At 37.5% G+C, this 23,071-nt stretch overlaps 1 protein-coding gene across 2 annotated transcripts in view; it reads left to right on the top strand.

Moving 5' to 3' along the window:
• Positions 1-23,071, top strand: part of LOC121306012 (cotranscriptional regulator FAM172A-like) — a 170,044-nt gene that overhangs the window by 18,426 nt on the left and 128,547 nt on the right. For both annotated transcript variants that reach the window (XM_041237747.1, XM_041237748.1), the window contains exons 5-6: positions 3,492-3,557; positions 4,231-4,422. In XM_041237747.1, the coding sequence (XP_041093681.1) occupies positions 3,492-3,557; positions 4,231-4,422 (258 nt within the window). The remainder of the gene's footprint in view (positions 1-3,491; positions 3,558-4,230; positions 4,423-23,071) is intronic.

Raw genomic sequence — 23,071 nt, forward strand, 5'->3', positions numbered from 1 at the left:
TATTTTTAAAATTTTATTTTTAAATGAAAAGAAAAAGAATGAAATCACATAGCATTATGAATAAATGTTAAATGCATCATTTGAAATACGAGTCAATAGTTTTTGTATTCCTTAACAAAATGAAATTGACTCGTTTTTACTTCTCAGCCATGATGATAACTGACAAATGACAGATGAGGCATAAACAACTGGTTTCCGCAATTTCAGCAAGTCACAGTGTAATCACTTGATCACTGCACTGCGCTACACAAACCTCTGCTCTGAAAAGTGATCTCCATTCATAAGTTGAAAATACCATATCCCAATTACCCAGACTTCTGTCCCATTTTAAGTAGAAACCCCAAATATCAGTGTCCCAATTAAGTGGCGCTGACTGTAATATTCTAAATAAATATCTCCTGCATAATACTCATACATTGGAATATGTACAGGACTTTACACCTAGGTGTACATGTGACTCAAATAAGTAACTGAATATATCGATTCCTGGAGGGCTTATATTATCAAAATCATTGGGAATATTGGAAGTATGGCCTAATTAAAATACCTGTATATTTTCCTGCTTTAACACATAAGCAGCAAAAATAGATTTTTTTTTTTTTTGGTAATTAATGAAGATTGACTTGACAGTATTTAATTAATTGTTTATATCCTCTGAAATTGCATATTATGTGTTTTGTATCTGTTTATTCTCCTGAGGTATGGGTTCTTAATTATCATGTATTGTTGTTTCTACACTAATGGATATTTTGCATGCTTAATAAAGCCACTAGTATTTTTAAGGGGTAGGTGGGAGGATGATATGCACCCCTAGTGGTCATTTGTATACTGGCCTTTACCGAAACCCACCTTGCTCAGAGGCAGGTACAAACAAAAAGATTATTTATAGGTGGTGATAGTAGTAATACTAATAATGATGCTAATGGCACACTCTTGAGGCTGTTTTGTTTTTGAATCTGGCTGTACATTACACATGTTTGTGTAGCTACGCTTCAGGACAATGAACAGCTTGTTACTGCTTGATCAAGTACGAAAACCAGATTCCCCAAATCTAAACTGTCACCTGCAAATTCTTACAACATTTCTGTGCTTGAATGTCTTTCTTTTTTGTTTAACTCGCTAGATCACAATATGCCAGGTTGTGTTGACTGGTTCTGCTCGTGGTTTCTGTGATGAGGAATTCGGTCATGCTCGACTTGAGACCCCCTGAAATTCGTCACACATGCTGAAGCACTTTCTGATATGGATCTCCAGAACTAACAGACCTCGCTGTAGAGCTCTTTATCTGCATGCTTCCCTTGAGAGCAATGCATCGGATTTAAATACTTCCAAATTTCCTGACTCAGAACTTATGTGAAAGTGCTTGTGTGTAAACTGCAGCACAGCCTTTTCAGTGACGTTGTTGAGTGACATGTTGACACCCTTATAATCTATTTTCTTTTTTATCCTTTGATGTTTTTTTGTTTTTTTTAAACTTCCTGAGGTGCTGAGTAAATACTGTACCACAAATGACATTTTCTGCAAGGCTTATTGATAACATTAAACACAAGCATATTGAGCTTCAAAATCATTCAGTCTTCATCAGTGATGCTGACATTTAGTGAATTAGTGAAGTTAAATGGAATATATCTTTAAACTGTTCTTGGCATTTTCCTGAACTAGCTGAATTATAAAATTCATCATTTAATTTCTGCTTTTAGTCTTCACTGATACTCTGGGTTGAGCAAAATGTCATATTTCATATTACATGTCCCAACAGGATTTATTTCTTCCCAGGATCAAAATAGTTGATGATTTTATTTTTAAAGAGCTTGGCCTACATAAGTGAATTTATACTAGCAATGCACTATTGCATTTCAGAAAAAAAAGCAACTTATTAATAGTCTTTGACCAGATCCAGCTTTAATCCATTTGCAGCATTTTTACATGTTATATTACAGTGTTCAGATTCCCAGGTCCTAGTTAGGTCTCAGATTCAACCTAGCCATAGTTGGGCTACTTCCTGGTATATTATATTTAAAGGTTTCATTTTATTTTCATACAATTATGAAACAAAAACACCTTTTCCTACTCATTGCAATAACAACTTTCTTGCAAGTCACTTATTGTTTTCTGTAGCCCTCTTACTAATTGCAGTGAACTATATCACAGAGCTTGAAACTCCCACTAGCCCTGTACCCAGTCAGATCTCCCTTTGTTTATGTATGTTATTGAAATGAACAGGTTCTAGGAATATGAACAATCAGGCCCCTGGTAAATGTTGAACTGATCGCACTTCTCACAGCATGAATAAGTCAAACTTGTCGGTCTGAATGTTCATACAGGTGTAAGGGAGGAACAATGTATTTACTATTAAACTCCTGGCCTCATTTAAATAATATACTTATGTATGGTAATTCTGAAACCCAGGACAGGGTGCAGATATTGTGGGAGGTTCAAGCCATAATACAAGCAGAACAACGTTAACTGACTTTCTAGAACATTGTAATGCTAATAAGAGGTAATAACATTTACCCCTTTCAATTCCGATAATCTCCATTGATTTATTCCAGGAGGCATCACAAGGTATGGACACGGTATACATTGATTCCCCACTGCTTCCCTAACCTTGTTCCTGCTGTGTGCATGTGCACTACCCTCCAACAAGTATCTCCTATGTCCAGTTTAGATATCAGTGAGGATAGAAAATTGCACTTGCCCCAGCCCTGTTAAGCTTCATGGCAGGCACATTCCACAAAGCATGGCTCTGTACCAGCCCTTATTGATGTGTGTGGAGTTACAAGGCAAGCATTCTTCAGAGCATTAGCCAGACAATCTTCAAGGCTACAGTATCTATGTCTGTCGAGAGATTTTGTAGACATTAAAAATCCTGTGGTGCTTTCCGAAATGTTGACCTTGGTTGATAGGAGGCTGAACTGTAAACATACCTTCAGATCATTTCAAAGCAATGCACCAAACCACACATAAGCATAACAGGGTTTTGTTTTGTTTTTGTTTTATAGCTTCATGACAGTTGTTAGTAAGTAAGTGGTTTAAAACATTGGTGTAATAAGAAACATTTCTTTTTTTCTCGGCTGTTGGCATTGTTCTCTTTATGCACTGTCTGTACTCCAAAGGCAGTCAATAATGCAGTAAGTTTTCTGCTGGCAAAAAAAGAGGAAAGTTGTCGATGTCATTAAACCGTAAACGTGTTGCCCTGAGGTTAAAATTACACTGTATACATGTCTCTCACATGCAGCTTTGGGGATAAACATATCTTACATCAGCTCATAGCTTGTAGCTAAGATAGGTTCTTTTTTGTTGACAATTCCCTTGCAGTTTGCCGTGCTTGTAGAACAGCCTTTGTTAAAAAGCACCCCCCCCCCTTTTTTATATCTAGATACGTATAGATAGTGTATTTATGTATAGAATATATAGTTCATTTATTTTCAAAGGGATTTTACTAAGTTATCTCATGCTGTACTGAATAGTTATATATTATTTTCTCCCAGATCATCACCAAGCATGTCTATGAATTGCTGGAGAAAGAATGCAACATGAAAAAAGAAATTCTCCCAGTAAGTATAAGCTTTATATTTTATTGTAACTTTTTCAAATTAGTGAATAAACTTATTACATTTTTTATAAGTACAGCTGCTTTACATCAAAGTCGCAGTGTATAACAATAACCCACTTTGCCTGTTTACTTTGTGAATAATTAGCCTTGATGCATTCCTAATGTGAAATGTTTTCTTTTAAATTGCAAGTGTAATATAACAAGCATTGCAATGAATGTGCTGTTTACAAATTGAGACAGACATTATGTGTATTTTATTAAGTGGTTGTTCATAAATAGCACAGGTTTTGAAAGTTGAGCAAGACCGCTGCTTACCCAAGCTGGTCATGCTGTACGTTGTTAGCATCTTTACATTACATCCTTGCATTGTGGAGGCTACAGACTCAAAAGAAGAAATCTGCCGAGTTATGACTTTTAAGACTGTTTTAAAGTGAATCATCAGTAATGTGTGCAGTCTTGGGTACAGAAGCTCCTGCTTGTGGAGCTCCTTTTTAAAAGTCTGGCGGGACCATCTGTCCAGCATAACTGAAACCGACTTGCAATCAGGGAGATGCAGCTTTATATTATGGGATACATGTCAGAGATTCCATTGCACAACGTATTCATCTGTCACCTGTCCATATTTTTTTTTATGAAGACGAGTATGTAATTTTTTTAAATTTTCTCTCTGCTAGGTGGATGCTACAGATGATGAACCAAAAAGCTTCATCTATCTGACTGAAGATGCCTTGAGCAACCCGGACAAGCTGCTGGTTCTGATTCACGGCAGTGGAGTGGTCAGGGCTGGGCAGTGGGCTCGACGGCTGATCATCAATGAGGACCTGGACAGCGGAACCCAGATCCCCTTCATCAAGAGGGCAATGGAGGTGAGACAGTGAATTACAGTTTTGTTGTTTTTACACATTTACAGTAATGTAGTTTGCTTTGTGTGGGGATTTGTGTTGTTAAAGTCATTTGTGGTGTGGGTGTGATTTGTGCAGTGTAATCTAATCTAATTGTCAGATTGGCTTAAATGATTCTGCAGTACACCTGATTCTATTGTAGTAACTGTAGTTTTGTCAAACCTAACTTTAAAGTGAACCCTAGTGAATCAGCCTATAGACTTATCAGAGACTGTGCTATTTTATTTTTTAAATATATTGTTGTTCTAACTTCAGGCCAGGTGGTGGGTTTGCATGTGTCTGAACTATTAAAACATTCGGCGACTCAAGAGATAAACCTAGTAACCCTTTTCCCCTGCAGGAATAAGCTAAATAAAGGTAGATTATTTATTTAAGAAATATTCTCAATTTTATGAGAAAAAAAATAATAGCAACCATTTTTATCCCCTGCCTGTGATGCATATCGTTATGCATGTCCCTGCCTGTGATGCATAGGACATTAACATTATTAAGTTAGTATGCATATGGAAGATGAGGTATATTATGCTGAGAGAGAGAGAGAGAGAAAAAAATGGGTCTGTTTGTTTCCAGTCGGCAGCAGGCCTATGTCTAAAATATCTGAGTTGAGTCAGCTACAGTCAGGATTGCAGCCTAGCAGAAATTGGTCTCTCCAGCTTAATCTGATGGAGGAAGTTACCTCAAGAAAGCTGACACGGAAACAAGATGAGATTGAGTTTTGCTGACTGGTTTCATGGTGTAGATGGATGGCACTGGTCCTCATTTTGGATTGTTACTCTGCCTCAGAAGGTGAAGCCAGTGCTCTGGTCCTCGTCTTGGATAATGAGTGATGGTGTGATCGTTGTACAAAACACCCATATGTAACACATTTGGGTTGATTTGTCATGTGTACAGTATCTGAAGATGTGCTTGCAAAATGAATGACAAGTACAGGAATTAAGTTAATAATGAAACAGCTGTGTTAAGAAACATTACAATGGTGGAAGTACAGTAACTTCAAAGTGTGTGTTACACATTATGTTGGTTTGAGAACGAGCTGCACTTATAAATTGTGATTTTACGCTAAACCAGGCTTTCTAACAAATGGCTCTTGGGCCATGTGGCTCATTGGACTCTTGATTGAGAGGTGATTGCTATGCATTTGGTAGATTTTGGTAGAAGCAAAACTTCCAAATGCAAAAACAAATTATGTTCTGTTAGAGTTTAGTTGGTTAACGAGCACAGGAGTATTGCTTTGCCTGCTTTGTCAGTGGCAAGGGGTGCAAATGCACACCCAATGTGTTTAAAACGAACTTGTTTCATAACTCTTTGAATATCCTGGGTAATTCTTAATTGTGACTAAACAACAGTAATCGATTGCCTACATTTTGATAGTAAGCATGTCCTTGTCCGACTCGAGGAAACGGGAGTCATTGTTCTTCAGAGCGCACATGGTATGTTTCAGCATTCTGAAGGTTGCAAAAAATTTACATTTTTCACATACCACAATCGCAACGCCTGCTTACTGGCAGAATAGATTGTTGAGAGTTGCAGTAGAACTGAGGGAGATGAAGAAATGGTTTATCGCTTCTAAAATTATTGATTTAGCCCTACATATTTTGTTTGTGTGTACTGCATATCATAAACAGTGCATCATTAATTCCAGCACTGTATTTGATAACTGCATTCTTTTCAATATCCTGCATCATTAATTCCAGCACTGTATATATATATATATATATATATATATATATATAATATATATATATATATATATATATATAGTTTATATATATATTTATCTTCAGGGAGATGCAGAAAAGGCGTGCCTTTCATATACTGTATATAGGCTGCCACATGCAGTTCTTGATTAGGGTCCAGCACTGTATTGCATTACTGTACCCTGCTTATTACCTCCTACAGTACATTATTAAAAAAAATATTATTTTATTGTGGAAAGTCGATGACTGACAGAGGCAACTGAATTTAGAATATATGGGCCTCCAGTACAGGACCCTGAAAATTCGACAACAGCGCGGTTTTGATTGGCATTCTTTTATTTTTTTTAGGTTTCTATTTTCTTTATTTTTTCTTTTTTGTTATATATACAAGTTCTCTGTGGTTTTTGTTGAGGAATATACTGAAGCTGATTTTTTTATGCGCAATGCCACTGCATATTGAAGCAGTCATATGTTGACAATTTTTTTTTTCGATTTTTTACAATTTGAGTTTCCAGGAACAATATTGTATTTATTTTCATAGTTTACATTTGTGTTTGTGACATTTTAAAGGCATTTACTGTGGATAGTACGGTTTTGTTTTTAAACAATAAATAAATGTTATTAATTGTTAATTGTTAATTGTTAGGATAACGTAATAAATGTGTTAAAAAAACATTAAAAAAAATTAAAAAAAAGTCAAGGCTAAAATCACTTCAACTTAAATCACTTTACCTAGCGTTTGGCACTACCTGGTGCCCATCTTGTGTTCACATAGTTTATTTGTATTTGTTTCAAATGGAAAATCAAATTTAAAAGGCTGATGCGTGATCAGGACTTCCTAAGAAAATATATGCAAGATTGAGTTGAGAGAAAGAAAAAAAATGTTCAAAGATGGCTACATTATTCCAAGAAAAGGAAGTCAACTATGCCAATATAAAGCAGCAGCTAAATAAATACTACAATTAGGTATTGATTTTGTCGTGTGGATTGAACAGGACTTGTCGGTCCCTTGTTGCCCCTCAGTCAATCTCCCAACAGTATTTGAGCACACAGCTAACCGATCACATCACTTTTCAGTGCTTTGGAAGAACTGCTGTGTTTGATCAAACTGCAACAGAACTTGCATTCTCTCAAATGGCTTTAGTGTCTTGACATTGTAAAAATGTTGTTGTTGCTGTTCTTAATAGTATAATTGTGTATCATTACTGTTATTTGTAGTAGTTTTTGTCTGCTCCCAGCACTTCTCTGTTTACGTATGTATTTGCTTGTTGTTTTTTATTTAGCATTTATTTTATTTATTTATTGCATTTATATAGCACTTTTTTATACAAAAGTATTGCAAAGCACAGTACAGTACATAGCAGAAAAAAAGAACAAACCATAATGTATTTGTACAGCATGTCACACATACAACTGCCATAGTTAGACCATTTAAATACCAGTATACACATAATAATTCAAAAGCATCCGTTTTAAAGTTACATTAAAACCCAGTAAGATATGAAAACAATTAAAAAAAAAAAAAAAAAAGTGTTTTTTAAGTCTTGACTTGAAAACTGTAACGGTGCCAGCTTCCCTGACAAATGAAGGCAGAGCATTGCATAATTTTGGAGCTCTACAAGAAAAGCCCCCCTGTTAGGGATGAAACAGTTTTTCTATAGTACAATATATCGTGATTACAAATATTCGTGATAATCGTATCGATAACATTTTTTAATTATTAGAATAAGCTATAAAAAAAAACAAAACCAAAAGTTTTTTTTGTAAACTCGTGTCTAGTTTATATAGCTTACATTTCAAAGCAGTGTAATCTGTTTGGAATAAATATTTTAGTAACACTCCTGTAGTTTGTTAAACTTGCTAGACTTATTGCGAATGTTGTGTTTTTCTTTTTCTCTTGAAGCTACCAAGATGTAATTACTCCTCGCATTCAATTGTTGTGCACAATCTTTTACTGAACTGCAAAGATATTAAAACAATAACATCACATCAGAGAAATGCAGCGTTAACGTATGGTACAATCATCGATACTTACTAGAACGACTATAATTTGTGTGCCCAATTAAATCAATTGCTATTTTCAGGCTTAACTGACAGCCCTAGTGTGTACTTTCACTACAAAAAATATATATAGCGGGGAAATACAGTACCAAAGAATGTACATCCAATCTGCAGAATGTGGCAAAAGCACAACAACAAAAGCAGGAACAACTTCAAACATGCCCTTCCGTACTTAGCACCTGGTGGAGTTAAAAAGCATCAGCACTCAACAAGCAAGGTCACTTACTTATCATACTTTTTTTTTTTCCCAGTGCGGCGCCCTCCCTATACTGTCCTCCGTTCCACCCTCAATTAACAGTATATAATTTCAATGCGTCCATTAAAATGTACGTGTTATAGGCTATTATGCCACCAGAAAAGCAGGCTAAATGAAATAATGACAGAATAGGAATATAAAAAGGAATATGCTTAAGAACATCATGCCCATACTGCTCTGTTCCATACGTACAGGTTGGATAGTACGAAATAAATAATTTATTTTGCAGACTATTTGAAAAAAAATCGAGAATAATTAGGAGTACTTGTGTAAAGCAAGTACTTTAAATGTATTGAAAGAAATACACCTGCTTCATGTTTTATAATTATATACTGTTTCTAGGTACATTTAAATAAGTAAAATGTGTAAATAAAGAAGGAGGAAAAAAAGCTTGCAGTCCCATTTTGACAGACTTAAAGATATCCTTTTTTGCAGCTGTTAATGGTGGTAATATAAGGACAATTTCATTAAGATTATTTTTCTTCCACCTGTGTGCTAGTCATTTTTTTCATTCTTGCTAGAATCTTGCTCTTTTTTTAACCCTCCTATTTGGTTTCGGGTCTATTTGACCCAACTCTAGTTTCCAGTTAGCTTAAATGATATTTTTCTTTTCATTTTCTGTGTAATATCTTATGACTATTCCTAAGTTGGGGTCAGGAACTTATACACAGAAAAAACAGAACTTTTGAGATTTGTATTCTTTTTAGAACAGGTCATGTGTACAAATAAGATGTTTCGGGTCACTGTGATCCGTGGCATTTATCTATGTAGATTTGTGTGCAGGAATAAAACAAACTTCTTGAATTTGTTATTTTGTTATTATTATATTTGTATTATTATTTCTGGAAATGGCTGCACCTGTCTGGAGAGATTTATGAACAAAAAAACAAACATTAAATATCTACAAGGCAGAGCTTAATTTTCTCTGTCAGTATTGCAACAGCATCTCACTGGTAAAGACATTCCAAAATGAGGAGCTCCCAGGTTTGCAGTCAAAGAAGTTTCATCACAACTCCTGGACAAAAAGAGCATTAAAGAGTAAAACGTTTGCAAATAAAAACATGTAATCAATCTAAGGCTGTTTTTAAATTAGTTTGAAATTGCATCAGGTCAGTATGACCCAAAACATAACAGATGTACCTAAAATCTAAACGTAATAGAAGGGTTAAAGTCTGTAGCTTCCTTGTGTTACAGACCATATCCCACAGACATAAAAAAGACATAACTTGTTATTTTTTTCTTTTTATTCAGTTAAAAAAGTAATTGAAAAACAACCGCTACTGTCGTGTTAATTGGTGTATCGTGAAAGAGTGGGCTCTCAACTATTCGTGTCGTGGAGATTTACTCTCATTTCATCTCTACCTCCCATGTTGCTTTTATTGACCCTAGGAATAACGAGCATCCTGTGATTCAGAGTGCAGTTTGGAAGATACAGGATCAGTAACTCCTATAAATAACTAGATGCTAATCCATTCAGGCAGGGCCTTGTAAGTTAACAGCAAAATCTATTATATACTGCACAGAGAGCCAGTGTAAAGAGGCAAAAACAGGGGTGATATGTTCACTTTTCCTGTTTTTAGTCGACTTTGTAGCGCTGGTGTTCTGAACAAGCTGCAAGTGGGATACCACATCTTTTGGGACACCAGAAAAAAATGCATTACAGTAATCAATTCCAGATTAAAGAAAGCATGCATTAGTCTCTCGGCATCAGATATTTAGATTTATGTATTTTGTTTATTGTATATCTATTATTAATAGACAGGACCTTCCTCTTTTGGATGCCAGTGCCACTTTACTTGTCTTCCCCTATTTGTTCTTTTTTTGTTCTATTTTTTTTTTTTGTTCATCACCCAGTTCTGTACTGGAGGATATGTACAGTATGGATACAGTATTTTTATATTGGAGGTTCAGTGTTTTTATAATGTGATGAAAGTAAATTTGAAACTTGCTGGTTATCTCAGTAAGTCTGTTTGCTCTCAGTGAGACATAAACAGAAAAAGAACATATTGAGAACTGAACCCCAGGTGTGTCTGTGCAGGTTTTTTTGGGGGGTTTTTTGTAATGAAAAACCCTGCTTAAAAAGGGTGGGTGAAGGCAGTAATTGTTATGATTAATTCACTGTGATCAGTTTTGTTTTTTGAGGCACTAGAGGATAACGATTTATCTTAATCCTGGATGTGTGATGAATGTATCCCAACATTGCCTATGGAAACTGTGTTCAAGCTGCTAGTTTTTCAAGGGAAAGAATAACAGTGAACAAAGCATGTAATTAATTACTATATAGATCTTAGGTTGGCAAGGGTGTCCTCAGCAAACCGTGCACCAGCGAACCCTGTAGTCTGGCCGGGCGCCTGCGGGCTTGCCTATTAGCTGCCCGGGGGTGCGTTGTCCTCCAGCGCTGTAGCCCCTGGGTGGCTGGATGGTGAATCCTCAGTGTAAAGAAGCTTTCGGCTGACAACACATACTTCGGAGGACAGCGTGTGTTCGTCTTCTCCCTCCCGAGGCAGCGCAGGGGTGGTAGTGGTGAGCTGAGTCTAAAAAATAATAATTGGGCTTTTTCAAATTGGGAGAAAATAACAAAAAATAATTGGCAACAACTAAATAAAAAAAAAAAAAAAAAAAAAAAAAAAAAAAAAGAAGAAATTATACATTCTTCTTTTCACTCCTTACAAATTGCAGAAGTCATGCTTACATATAAACTTTACAGCCAATTAGAATTGCAGGTTGGTCTGCCTGTCTTTAAATTTCATAAGGGTGCATTCAAATAATGTAAATATACTACCATTTAAATCTTTAGAAATGCACTTAGAGACCAACAGTAAATATACTGCTAGGGATATTGATTTTCCTTTGGAGAGAGAAAAAAAAGTTTTTTAAACTTTTACATTGCAGTCAATCAACGGGTGGCACTGCACGCTGTGCTATTGAAAAACACCACGAGAAGCCAACATAAATAAAAACAACGATGGGAAAGGATCCCTACCAGAAACAAATCATACATTCCACACACATTGTTAAATCACAGGGAATTGCACAGTCGCAATTTGAAAAACATGCAAAGAAATCACACAAACTTGTCTTGAAAACCTCTGCTGCATTCAGTACCTCTAATGTCTAAGGGGAACTCATTTCAGCAGCTGGGTTCAAGGTAGGTAAGAGTTCATCCCAATCACTAATCAGGCCCTAGATACCAATACTCTGAATTGACACCACAGATTTCCTTACTGACTTCAATTACAGCAATGTATGGCACTTGGCACAAAGCCACTTCGACGAACAGGGGGAAAGAAAGTGTAGCCCAGCAAGATAAAGTGGGTGCCTGTGCAAGCACAGATTCATGAATGAAAGATGTCCTTTCATTAAAGGTAATATGATTTTTTTTCTGCACAGTTATTTAGGTGTCTCCCTGCTATCTTATGATAGAGAATCAGGAAGTGTTTAAATCCCAGAGACTTGCTGAATTGACAGCCGACAGGAGCCTGCACCAGTCCCAGTGCCAGTGAAGGGAAACAATGAGATGACAGCTCCAGTGTTTGCAGGGAGGTTGTTAATGACAGCTTATTCCTTTATGATTTCAATTTTTGACAGAAGACAGGTCTGCTTGTTGCATCATGGCAGCTGTATCATTACCTTCTGGCCCTGTCAGGACTGAATTTGAAAAAAGAGAGAGAGGGAGAGAATAGAGGGGGAGCAAGTGAGAGTGAACGCCTTGCAGTCTTGGGTTACAATTACCTTCTGGTATTTTAGGCACAGTTTCAGTATTAAAAGTGCATACAACCTTCTGTGATGTTAGTGTGCTGCTGGATATTAACTACTGTTTCATGCTGCAATATTAAGGAGAACACGTCAGCAGCTAATTAAGTATGCACTAAAATCTATCCCTACCCCCACACCCCACCTACAGTACCCTCTGTTTCTTATTTTCTTTCTTGACGAATTGATTGCTTGCTCAAAGCATCTTGTTTTAGCTTGCTGTTACTTTGACATTGACCCAACCAAAATATACCAGAGCTGCTAGTGTGTACGTGACTGGAAAGGATGAGCATCCTCAAGCAGTAGGTTGAGATCTCTTTTCCCAGCGGTTTTGAAGAAACGAGTGCTTGACAGCAGCAATTGCTATTTTTTCTTCTTGTTTTTTTAAACAAGTGTTTGTTTTGTTTGTGTCTGCGTTCCCCCCCCACCCTACTCTCCCCAACTAACAGAAAATTAACTACGCATTCCAGAAAAAAAGCACCCCTCCCGCAGAAATCTATAACAAAGTCAAATGGTGTTTTAAAAAATACGATCCATATAATAAAAAATACGATCCATATTTTCTTTTCTCCTTTTGCTCTTGTTAGACAGTTACTAGTGGCTCGGGAGACTTGGAGAAAAGAAAGAGGGGGGTGTGATGTTTCAAAAGTGTGTCAAAAGCCATGGGGTTTGTGTATGACCAGAATTTCAATGGGGGTCTGAGAAGGGGCTAGATGTGGCGAAGTCAAACATAGGAATCTTGTTTAATTTCTGTCATGTTGCTCTTTTTTTAGTCGGATTGATGTCTTTTTCAAAACCAGCTCCACTCTATCGCTTTGTGGTACTGTATCTAAGATCTGTCCCCCCTTCTTTCTACCACCCTCCCCAAATCCCCCTTCCTTTATCCTTGGGCTTAAGGCACTGATCCTTTCTGTCTCTTACTTTTTTCACCTCTAACATTAGGTGAAGTGGCCTGAATTGCTGAATTAGTCTTTTTTCGTGTGTGTGTGTGTGTGTGTGTGTGTGTGTGTGTGTGTTGTGTTGGTGTAGATAAAGGGGGGTGATCTTGCTTCCTTGGTTGCTTTAAGAGTTTTCAGGTTGTTTCTCTGGGTAGTAGACAGTAGAACATTCCCTGCAGTTAAAATCAATGCACTTGACACTTTCAAAGGCAAGAGAAGCAGTGACTTGCTCAGGGGTTAAACTTTTTTTAAATAGCCTCCCTTGAGATACTGGCTGTCAATAAAACACAATAATTACTTGGAGAAGCCTGGGAACAGCATGCTAAAATTGGGTATATTAAACATTGATCAGAAAGGGAGAAAACATTATTTCTGTAGTCTTTAATTTATAAGACGAATGTATTCAGTTTCTTCTGTACAAGTATTTATGATGCTGCTGGCAATATTTACCGGTACCTCTCTCCTCATTGTGAAAGATGGTTAGTTGAGATACAGAACAAGGATTTAAATATTTGCATTGTGCAAGTTTTTTTTTTTTTTTTTGATAAAGTGAAAAACAGAAACATAATTTTGTTTTAAGACACTTGATTTCCCAAGCTTTTTACTTTTGGGGGAAAAAAACAAACACAAAAAACCCCATGCATTTTTTAAATGGAGGCAGATTCTAAAAGGAAGAGAACATAAAATGGAGACCATGGTACAGAATACTCATGGGGTCTGTTTTGTGTACTGTTGATTTTAAAAGGAAAAAAAAAATGTTACTTTTGATCTGAAAATCTGAAACATTGTTAAGAATCATGCATTTATTAGTCTAGCCAAAACAAACTGCTGATAATTGGATTTTCAGAAATTAACAAATTATATCATCAAAAAACTAGCTAGTGAGGTATAGTAGGTCGTTTGCTGCTGCGGGCAGTTTCTCTCCCTCCGGGATTAACTTGTTTAGTTTCTCTCACATTGTGCCTGTGGCAGTATATGGTGGATTCAGACTTGTTCTTCCCCTCCGAGAAATCTCTCAGGCTGTGGATAACGTATACAAAATTAATAAATGGTGTTGCTTTTTCATTATCACCAATCCAGTGCAATTTGCTATGTGCTCCCTTTAGATACCCCCCTACACACGCACACACACACACACACATATACTGGATTGTATAAGTTTCATTAGAGAACAGATTGTAAATACTTCAGGACATCTAATGAATTATGTTTAAGAAAACATTCTGACATAGGCAAAAACAATCTGACTTAGGCAAAACACAGCTTTATTTAACAGTCACCGTTCCAAGCAGGTTATCAGTCACATTTTACTGCTATTAAAAATATTAATAATACATATAAAATCAAACATATTCTACCATAGCACTTATCTTACATTGTCTTGTACACTAGAGATTCAGTACAAATTTTACTGAAGCACTACCGCCTCAGTGCTTTGGATACAATATCCTGCTCCGTACACGGCAGCAGCACCATACAGAGTTTCTACGTATAATGATTTGGGAGCAGATTTTAATACAACAACTTTTGTTTACGTAGTATGCATTATACAAATCAAAAGATCGAATTTTGTATGGGAGTGACATTTAATGTGTGATTTATAGTATTCACACATTGTCAAACAGTTTCTGTTAATAGGAAGGAAAAACGAAACAAAGCAAAAAAAAAAAAAACACAATGCGTCAATGGCGTCTAACAAACTTTTGAAGGTTTAAAACAAGATACGAATCCCTGGCAAGCCAACAAACCTTAGAACACAGCCCTACTTCTTGTATTATTATTTTAGTTTGTACATATTATATTGTATATGAAATTGTGCCATTGTTTTGTAGTGAGGATATATTATTTATCTCAAATTTGTGTTTCAAAGCATTAATTACATAGATAAAAATATTGTTTAAAAACTTGCCATGCACATTCCATTACGGGTGTTAATAGTTTAGAGCTTTTTAAAGTTAGTGTTAAGTGTGAAACATGTCTGAAACATTTAGGCAAAATTCTACAATTTATTTCATATCCAACATTTCTTAAATTATTTTTCTTCCAAATAAACGCTGTTGGCATGCTGCATGTTGCAGTACTTTATAAAATATGATGGCAGGCTTCTAAGAAAGGCTTTTCTGCTTGGTTACAAACATTAAAGCTTAAAGCTTGTATCATGTGCATTTTAACAACAGGATTTATATTTCTTTATCTGTCTTTTAAGAGAGGCTGAGAAGAAGTAAACAAACTTAAACCAATATCCAAATGTTAAGAACTTAGATTTTCTGCTGGTGGGTAGAAAAGTTCAAGGGAGGCGCAGATTCAGAAACTGTGATTGTGTTATATTGAGAGAAGAAACAAATATTTCCAAAAGTGCCTGATCGTTGTTCGGGAACTTATTGTTTAAATACAGGTTAACAGGGTCTTGGTCCCAGATCAGGTTCTTGGATAAAAATCATTTCCCTTCTTGCTCTGTTCCAAATAAAATAATTGAGAATTGCTGCAAGCTTTCAGAGTTTATGCTGAAGTCCTGGGGCTAAAAAACACATCCTTAAAATTGGGGAAGATTTCTTTACTACAATATAGCTATAGAAAACTGATTTGAAGGACTGACTAGCTCTGATTAAGATGAGGAGTGACAGTGATAAGCACTGGAACATTTAAATGGCAAAATGTGATTAAATGCAATACAGGGCAAGGACAATAAAACATGTCTTCCCCTTCTCTGTCACTGCGTCTTAACTTCCTCCAGCATGTTCCCAACTGGGTCACACCGGCCCATCTGCATGCCCTACAGAGCACACCCTCTGGGCGGTGCTTGTGCCCCAGCTTTCCTAACATTCAATCATCAACCCCCCCCCCCCATAACTTTTGTGAGGATTTATTCAACCCTATTACCAACCACCTGTTCACCTGCTCTGGAGAATAGCTAAAAATCCTTCATGGTTAGAAAAAAAATGCCACAGGGAGCTGAGATTGTCACTTGGCACCCAAGCTCCTACTGGAAAGGAGATGGGGTACCTTCAACAGTATAGACCCCTTAGCCAGTGAGATGGCAGGCTACTGGAGGCTGGGGGAATAGACATGCAGACAGACAGATGGAATCAGTACTGTAGCTGAGCAGATAGAGGGCAATCTTTAAAAGTGTAGGCTGTTACCATGTAAATACTAAGATAACTAAGATATTTATTTCCCAGTTTTGTGTGGAAAAACAGCTGAACTGAACTTTTATTATTTTTTAATTTAGTCGTTGACTATTATTTATTTATTTATTTTGTAAATTATTTTCTCCCCAATTTAGTCATGTCCAATTATTTTTAACTCAGCTCACCGCTACCACCCCTGTGCCGTCAGCTGCCCACATCTTTACACACTGGAGACTCACCGTGCAGTCACCCAGAGTTACAGCGTCGGAGGAGAACGCAGTTCTGGGCAGCTTACAGGCAAGTCCGCAGGTGCCCGGCCAGACCACAGGGGTCGCTGGTGTGCGGTGAGCCGAGGATACCCTGGCCGACCTAGCCCTCCCTCCCCCCGGGCAGCGCTGGGTCAATTGTGCGCCACCCCCTAGGAACTCCTAGTCACGGTCGGCAGTGACAGCCTGGATTCGAACTTGCGATTTCCAGGCTATAGGGCACATCCGCATGGAGCGCCTTTAATGGAAACGTCACTTGGGAGCCCACAACTGAATTATCTTTATAAGTAACTGTGTAAAGCTGGTGGAGTTAATCTGTATTAGACAGGAATGACATTTCTACAGTACGTGCAAAGATGTGTGTATCTCCATTTTCACAGGCTGTATTGCACTAAAAGTTATTTATGCATGCACGTAAATGTATCTACAAAGTCCTGGAATTTTTCTTGATGTAACATAGGCTTTTGTTTTAATTTGACTTTTCTTGACTGTTTTCTAAAGATTTTTTTTTTTCTGTTATTTCTTTAAAATGTTAAACACTTTAAAGTTGTAGGCTGTAGCTTGTTATTGAAATTATGTTTGTGGTGCAGTAGATAGCACACAAGGCCTGGAGGTTACCTGGTCTCATTTTGTATGGAGATTTTCTGGACCTACTCCATCTAGCAGTCCTCCTGCTCTTTGTGCTGGAGGTGTCGTCCTAGGAGTATGATTCTCTACCAAGGTCCCGTCTGCTTCACAGCCACCAGGATCCCACGGCATATGTCAAAGTCGAGGAGGGGTTTCAAGTGGGTGACCTCGCCAACTTTGCAGAAGAAGCTTTTTTTCCTGCCACAGAACGACAGCAGGGCCTCTTGGAGAATGAGAGTCAAGGTTGAAAGAGTGTTTAAACAACAATCATCACTGGATATAATGTCATTTTTCACATCATATGAGTTTAATAAGGGGGCATCCAAACAAACCTCTTCAGCAGTGTCTAAAGATTTTAAGGAATTGGGTTAGTGAGGAAAGCAAGTGAAATAAACAGAGATTCACAAATCTTTTAGCAGTGTAACGCAACAGGGTTTGTGGCTTGTGTTTCCAGCCGTATATGGTTGACTGGCATTATTGGAGCCGGTTTGTAGTGATGTAGTGGTTTATGTGATACTGTGCTGTACAAGCGCAATGCTGTTTACCTTAAAGGGATTTCAGCTGTCACATGGGTACGACACTTTTTTGAATGTCAAAGCATTGTTGCTTATAGAATCTTGTAGTTCTGGACAGATGTCTATGTTACATCTGAGGTCTGATTTAAGTAAATGAGATTTGGGTTGCAACATGGGCACCCCCGCTGCTCTGATAAAGCTATGCAGTAGTGAGACGAACTTTTTTATTTTTTAACAAGTGTATATTTTCATATTCGTTTATTCCAGTAAATCAAATGGAGCAATAGTCATAATGATATACATAAATAGCAGCATTTTAATTACATGAAAAGCAATACCCAATCAATTGCCATAAAGAGACTTGAACCTGTTAGCAAAATCAGCGTTGTACAAGTATGGAGGCGTAAACTACAGTATCCAAACACATCAATGTCAAAAAACGTTTCTACGTGTTCATAAACATCCTGTGAACATCATGTACAGTCTCAAGCTCAACACTCCTCTGCCAACAGTGAGCGTTTCATTTTGGTCGGGGTAAATTTAATACTCCAACATGAATTAAGGAGAGAGAAACATGAAGGTGTCCTGCGTCGTGAAGTTTTACGCTGGTCTGTCTATTTATTTGTGTATTTATTTATAATCAACAATGTCATTAGTAGAACAGCATATATAATGGCTATGCTAATCATGAAGACGCACAGTGTGTGGTACTGTCTCTCTCAGCCGGAGTGCAGGGGCCCTGACCTGCTGCGGCCTGCCCTGGGCTCTTAGGCTGCCACATTGCATTATTATTCTGGAATATAGGTGGGAAGTGGGAATGCCTCTGTGTGATGTGAGGGGCACAAATACAAGAGTAAACTTGTCACATTCACAGAGATTTGAATCGCCTCTTGCCTCTTTCGATGCTGTTAAAAAAATGGTATGTTAATGTATGTTAATGCACAGACAAATGATGTCAAAAGCTTTAGGAGGCTGCTGCTTATAAGATGGTTGCCTTAGCTGAGAGGGGCATTGAGATGCTAAAAACAAAACATACTGGCTTTTTTCTCGGTGACCTTTTTAAACACCTTTTTAATAAATAACTCAGCCTTAAGAGTCGGTTTTAATGTTTGATTCTTTACTAATGTCAGTTTTACACTGCCTTTTAGTGCTATTGTAGAGGCATAAATATTACAGCTCACTTCATTATGATTAAACTTGCTGTGGGCATTCCTTAGTACATGTTATCAGAAAACCTATTCACGGTTTGAAATGCAGAATAAATGTAGTTGTGGATCACAGTGTTTTTATTTGCATGGTTTTGGTGCTCAGCCTTGCTTTTGGGGGCACTTGGTGCAGTTTAACTACCAACCCCCCTGGCGAGGCCGAGAATGAGGGGGAGGGTGGGGAGGAGGAGGTGAACTCAAAGCATGGCACTGACAGCATTGAGAGGTTTAGATTTAACAGACATGAGTACTGTTCATAGCTGCCACTAATTATTACTTCCTTAGTCCAATTTCTGCTCAACTCTTGGTGATGGTTGCAAGGATCATTCAAGTGATCATATTTGCAGGTGTATTTAGAATTAGACTTTGCGTAGTATCCATGTGGTTCTAGTCACGGTCAACATACTGGTAAATGCATTTTCAGTCTGAACCCTGTGTTGGTTTTGTAGAGTACAATGTTTAGGCATTTAATTGAATATTATATGTATTATGGAATTAACTTCTTAGTTTTGGAATGAAATGGCTTCCCTTTTGCACTACTCCCCTCGAAACACATTTCTGTTGACACACTGTTCCTGCACAGGTAGGCGACTTGGGATGTGACAAACTGTTCTGCTGCATTCTCAAGTTGGTTCAGTGTCTCAGGGGGCCTGACCTATAAACACCCACTCCCTCACACTCAACCTGTCCGTTTTTTTCTGTGGAATAGATCAGCATTGCATACTTGAGATGACGTCATTGCTGAAAATAAAAACGTTCACAGCCTTTGAAGTGGCCTCAGGTGGGATCCTATTACCTTCTGCACAGGGAGTGATCTGTGGTGTGGCAGATTCTGTCTATGGGCACGACAGATTTTAAAATGTTTAAGAGTATGTACCTTTAGATTTCTATATCTATTATTATTGGGTTACTTCCCCCCCCCCCCCCCCCCGTTAACTTTATGATGTGTACACTGTGGTTCTTAGAGCAATTGTTGAGTTCAGTAGCTGCTGTTCAGTTCTAACACATTGCAATATTCTGTATCAGGCAAGTATCCTTATAGAGTTAAGAGCCAGTGCTATCTATCAGCTACTTCCTTTTGCATTGCTGGCAATACATATCTGAGCACTAGATGGAGCTGGTGCTTAATAATATAAAGACATGCCTACTTATATAATGCCATGCTGATCAGCTCCTAGACCTAAGAACCAGGTATGATGATTGTAAACATCATAAAGAGTAAGACAGTTTAAAAAAATATAAAATAAAAAAAATAAAAACCTTTCTGTGATGCAGGTCAGTTTTACCCCCATGGCTTCAAGAGTGGACTGGGACCATACATTGTAGAAGTGTTCACCGGACTGTACTATATCTATACCGGTACTACTCTATATCTGTATTAATCTGTTCTATTAAAACAAATAAAAAATGACTGCAAGCAAACAGCAAAACAAGAAGGGCCCCAGTGATAATGTAGTGAATGCTAATAAGAGGTAAGAAAAGTATTTTCAAACTTGTTTGAAAGGAATTTGCCTTTTTTGTTTTAAGTCTACCTTTTGTTCAAGTAGGAACAAGTTTATCAAGTAGTGTTTGAACATTCTCATCCCCCTGGTATAGATATAATTTCATCTGAAGGCTTTCTTCCTGCTAAGATACTCTTATAAATAAGTAAAACACAGAGACACAGGGAGAGTGAGAATGATGTCTTCTTTTTATGTTTCTTTCCTGGTAATGTGAGGCCAGACAGAACATAACCTCCACACAGTAGTATCTCCTGTGACAACGCAATCCACATGAATATTTGCTAGTTCACAAGTGAGTATTCATTGGAAAATAATGAAAATGGATTGAGGTCAAGCATTTTCAGGGGACTTTGGTGGGTAAAGTCCCTTTGGAACCCCGGTAAGGTATATCTGTAAAGGCAGGTGACAGTCATTAGTCCAAAGAATGATGCATTTTCCAGTTGTGCGTGAGGTTAATTTCCTTTGTATAGCCTGTGGCAGGGTGAAAGTCCTGCTGGCGCACGGGTGAGTGGCGAATATTGGGTGGCAGGGAGGGGGTTCAATTCCTCCCTGAGATAACACCTGGGAATGTGACTGGAACCGAAAATGTAATAAATGATTAATTAGTCTCCAGCCACAGGTTTATAAAAAGGGTGATCATGGGTGGTAGTTTGGGATAGTGATGGTGAAGGTGCTGTGCAGTGTGGTTTGTTGTTTTGTGTTTTTGTAAATGTAAATAAATGTGTGTGAGCTTTTAAACTGCAGCATTCCGGTCTCAGAGTCTCCTTGCCGACTCTACCCGCTCACAAGCCCCTAAGGTAGATCACTTAGTGACCACTCTTCAGTTGAGCAGGTGTTCTAGAACCCTTTTTCAGGATTCTCCAAGAGACAGTAATGAGGCCAGGTAAATGGGAGTCTTTACTGATACCTCTGGGGCTATATGGATATTGGTCTTCGAAAGCAAGCTCTCCGTACCAAGCTGTGGGATGAACTGAGAACAACAATGTGGAAAACCTCACAATCCTCAGTTGGGGACATCATTAGGGCAGTGAAAAGTAGCAGCAGGGGTGTTTTCTGCCTCCCAGTATCCATTGCTTTGGCCCTGGCTATGTAAAGCAGAGATAGTATATTTATGTGGCAGACATTCAGGTAAGAAAATGATTGACACTGACTCATCTGTCTAATTTGAAATGTTTCTGTGACCTCACCCTTGACCTTTTGATTGATGAATTCTACGAATCTACTAATTAAATGTGGCTGAGTGGCTTTGAAGAGAAGGGGAGTGTGGGGCAGATATGTTGTTGATTAACAAATCCACAGTTAGTGGTATGAATCCACAGAAAGCAGTGGATTTATTAACAAAACCACAGTGAGTCAGAACAATTCAACAGAAAAATTAAACGCAGCAATCAATGGATTAGTATTACACATTTCAGAAGTAACTTAGAAAAGGGCTTGCGATTTCAATTTAGCATTTCATATTGTTTGCTAAAAGTAGGGTAATACAATTATACATTAACAATGTAAAACAATTTTGTTTCATATAATTACAAATTGTGACAAAGCTTCTGTATTTACAGTATAATTTTGAACACAGTTCTGGGTTCCTAACACGTCTTTGGTGGATAAAGCACACTCGACGACAAAGGATGGGTATGTTTATTTTTCCACGGTGTCCCTTTTCCAGTGAGAACACTACTTCTTTTGACAAACAATATAAAACAAAAATAAACCCTAGGTCATGTTTTGGAGCACTAACTAAACTTGGCAGGATCCAGACTGTACCTTTAGTCAGACATTAATCTGGTTTACTGGCTTTAAATACACAAATCACAAATATACTCTTTATTTTTTAATGTACACCGCATTCAGGACTATACACAGTTCCTTACCTTCCCACAGACAACTATTGTCTTTGAAACCTGTCCTCTTATTTCACTTTATAAACCACCATCAACTACATGGATGTTTGATTTAAACTCAGCTTTTGCATTTCGTTCCTGACTTTAACCACTGTTCAAACAATCTAACAGCCCACTTACGTACCGATCGCGTGCAATGATATTTAGGTCTGCATCTGTTTTAGGTTTGGCAAAACTATCAATAACTTTCCTCTCAGTTCCCGGTTCACATTCCTTTGTACTACATCTAAAACATAGTGCTTACTACTATCTTCAATTACAACAGACGCTTGTATCTATGTAAAGTGGGATTTCAAACACAAATTCAGAGAAACTCATCTTTGCCTCCGTGTGAGAGACAAACATTTTAACTGTTTGAATTAAGTGGAACAACTGAGCAAAAACCAAATCCAATTATCAAATTGACAGTCAATTGGTCATTATGGAACAAGTATCAATTAGGGAGTAATGTTTTAAGTGGCATAAACAACACAGTGTTGAATTGGTAAGAAAAATGATCCATAGTTTTTCCTGCCTAATGACACTCGAAGCTGTGAATTATTTTTACTGATTCAACACTTCTCGTTGTTTATTCCGCACTTAATATGATTACTTGGAAATGAAGATGTTTGCACTGAGCTTGTGGAGCTTCTTTTATTTAAGCCAAGTGTCAATTGATTTGATGCCAAGGAAGAGTTTATAACTCTTGTTAGGGCTGTTTGTTAGTTCCCTGCTGATCACTGCAGGGGGCAGACTACGTCACAGTGCGTCTGTGGGAAATATGT

Source organism: Polyodon spathula, chromosome 2 (assembly GCF_017654505.1).
Source record: "Polyodon spathula isolate WHYD16114869_AA chromosome 2, ASM1765450v1, whole genome shotgun sequence".
NCBI classification, from domain to species: domain Eukaryota; kingdom Metazoa; phylum Chordata; class Actinopteri; order Acipenseriformes; family Polyodontidae; genus Polyodon; species Polyodon spathula.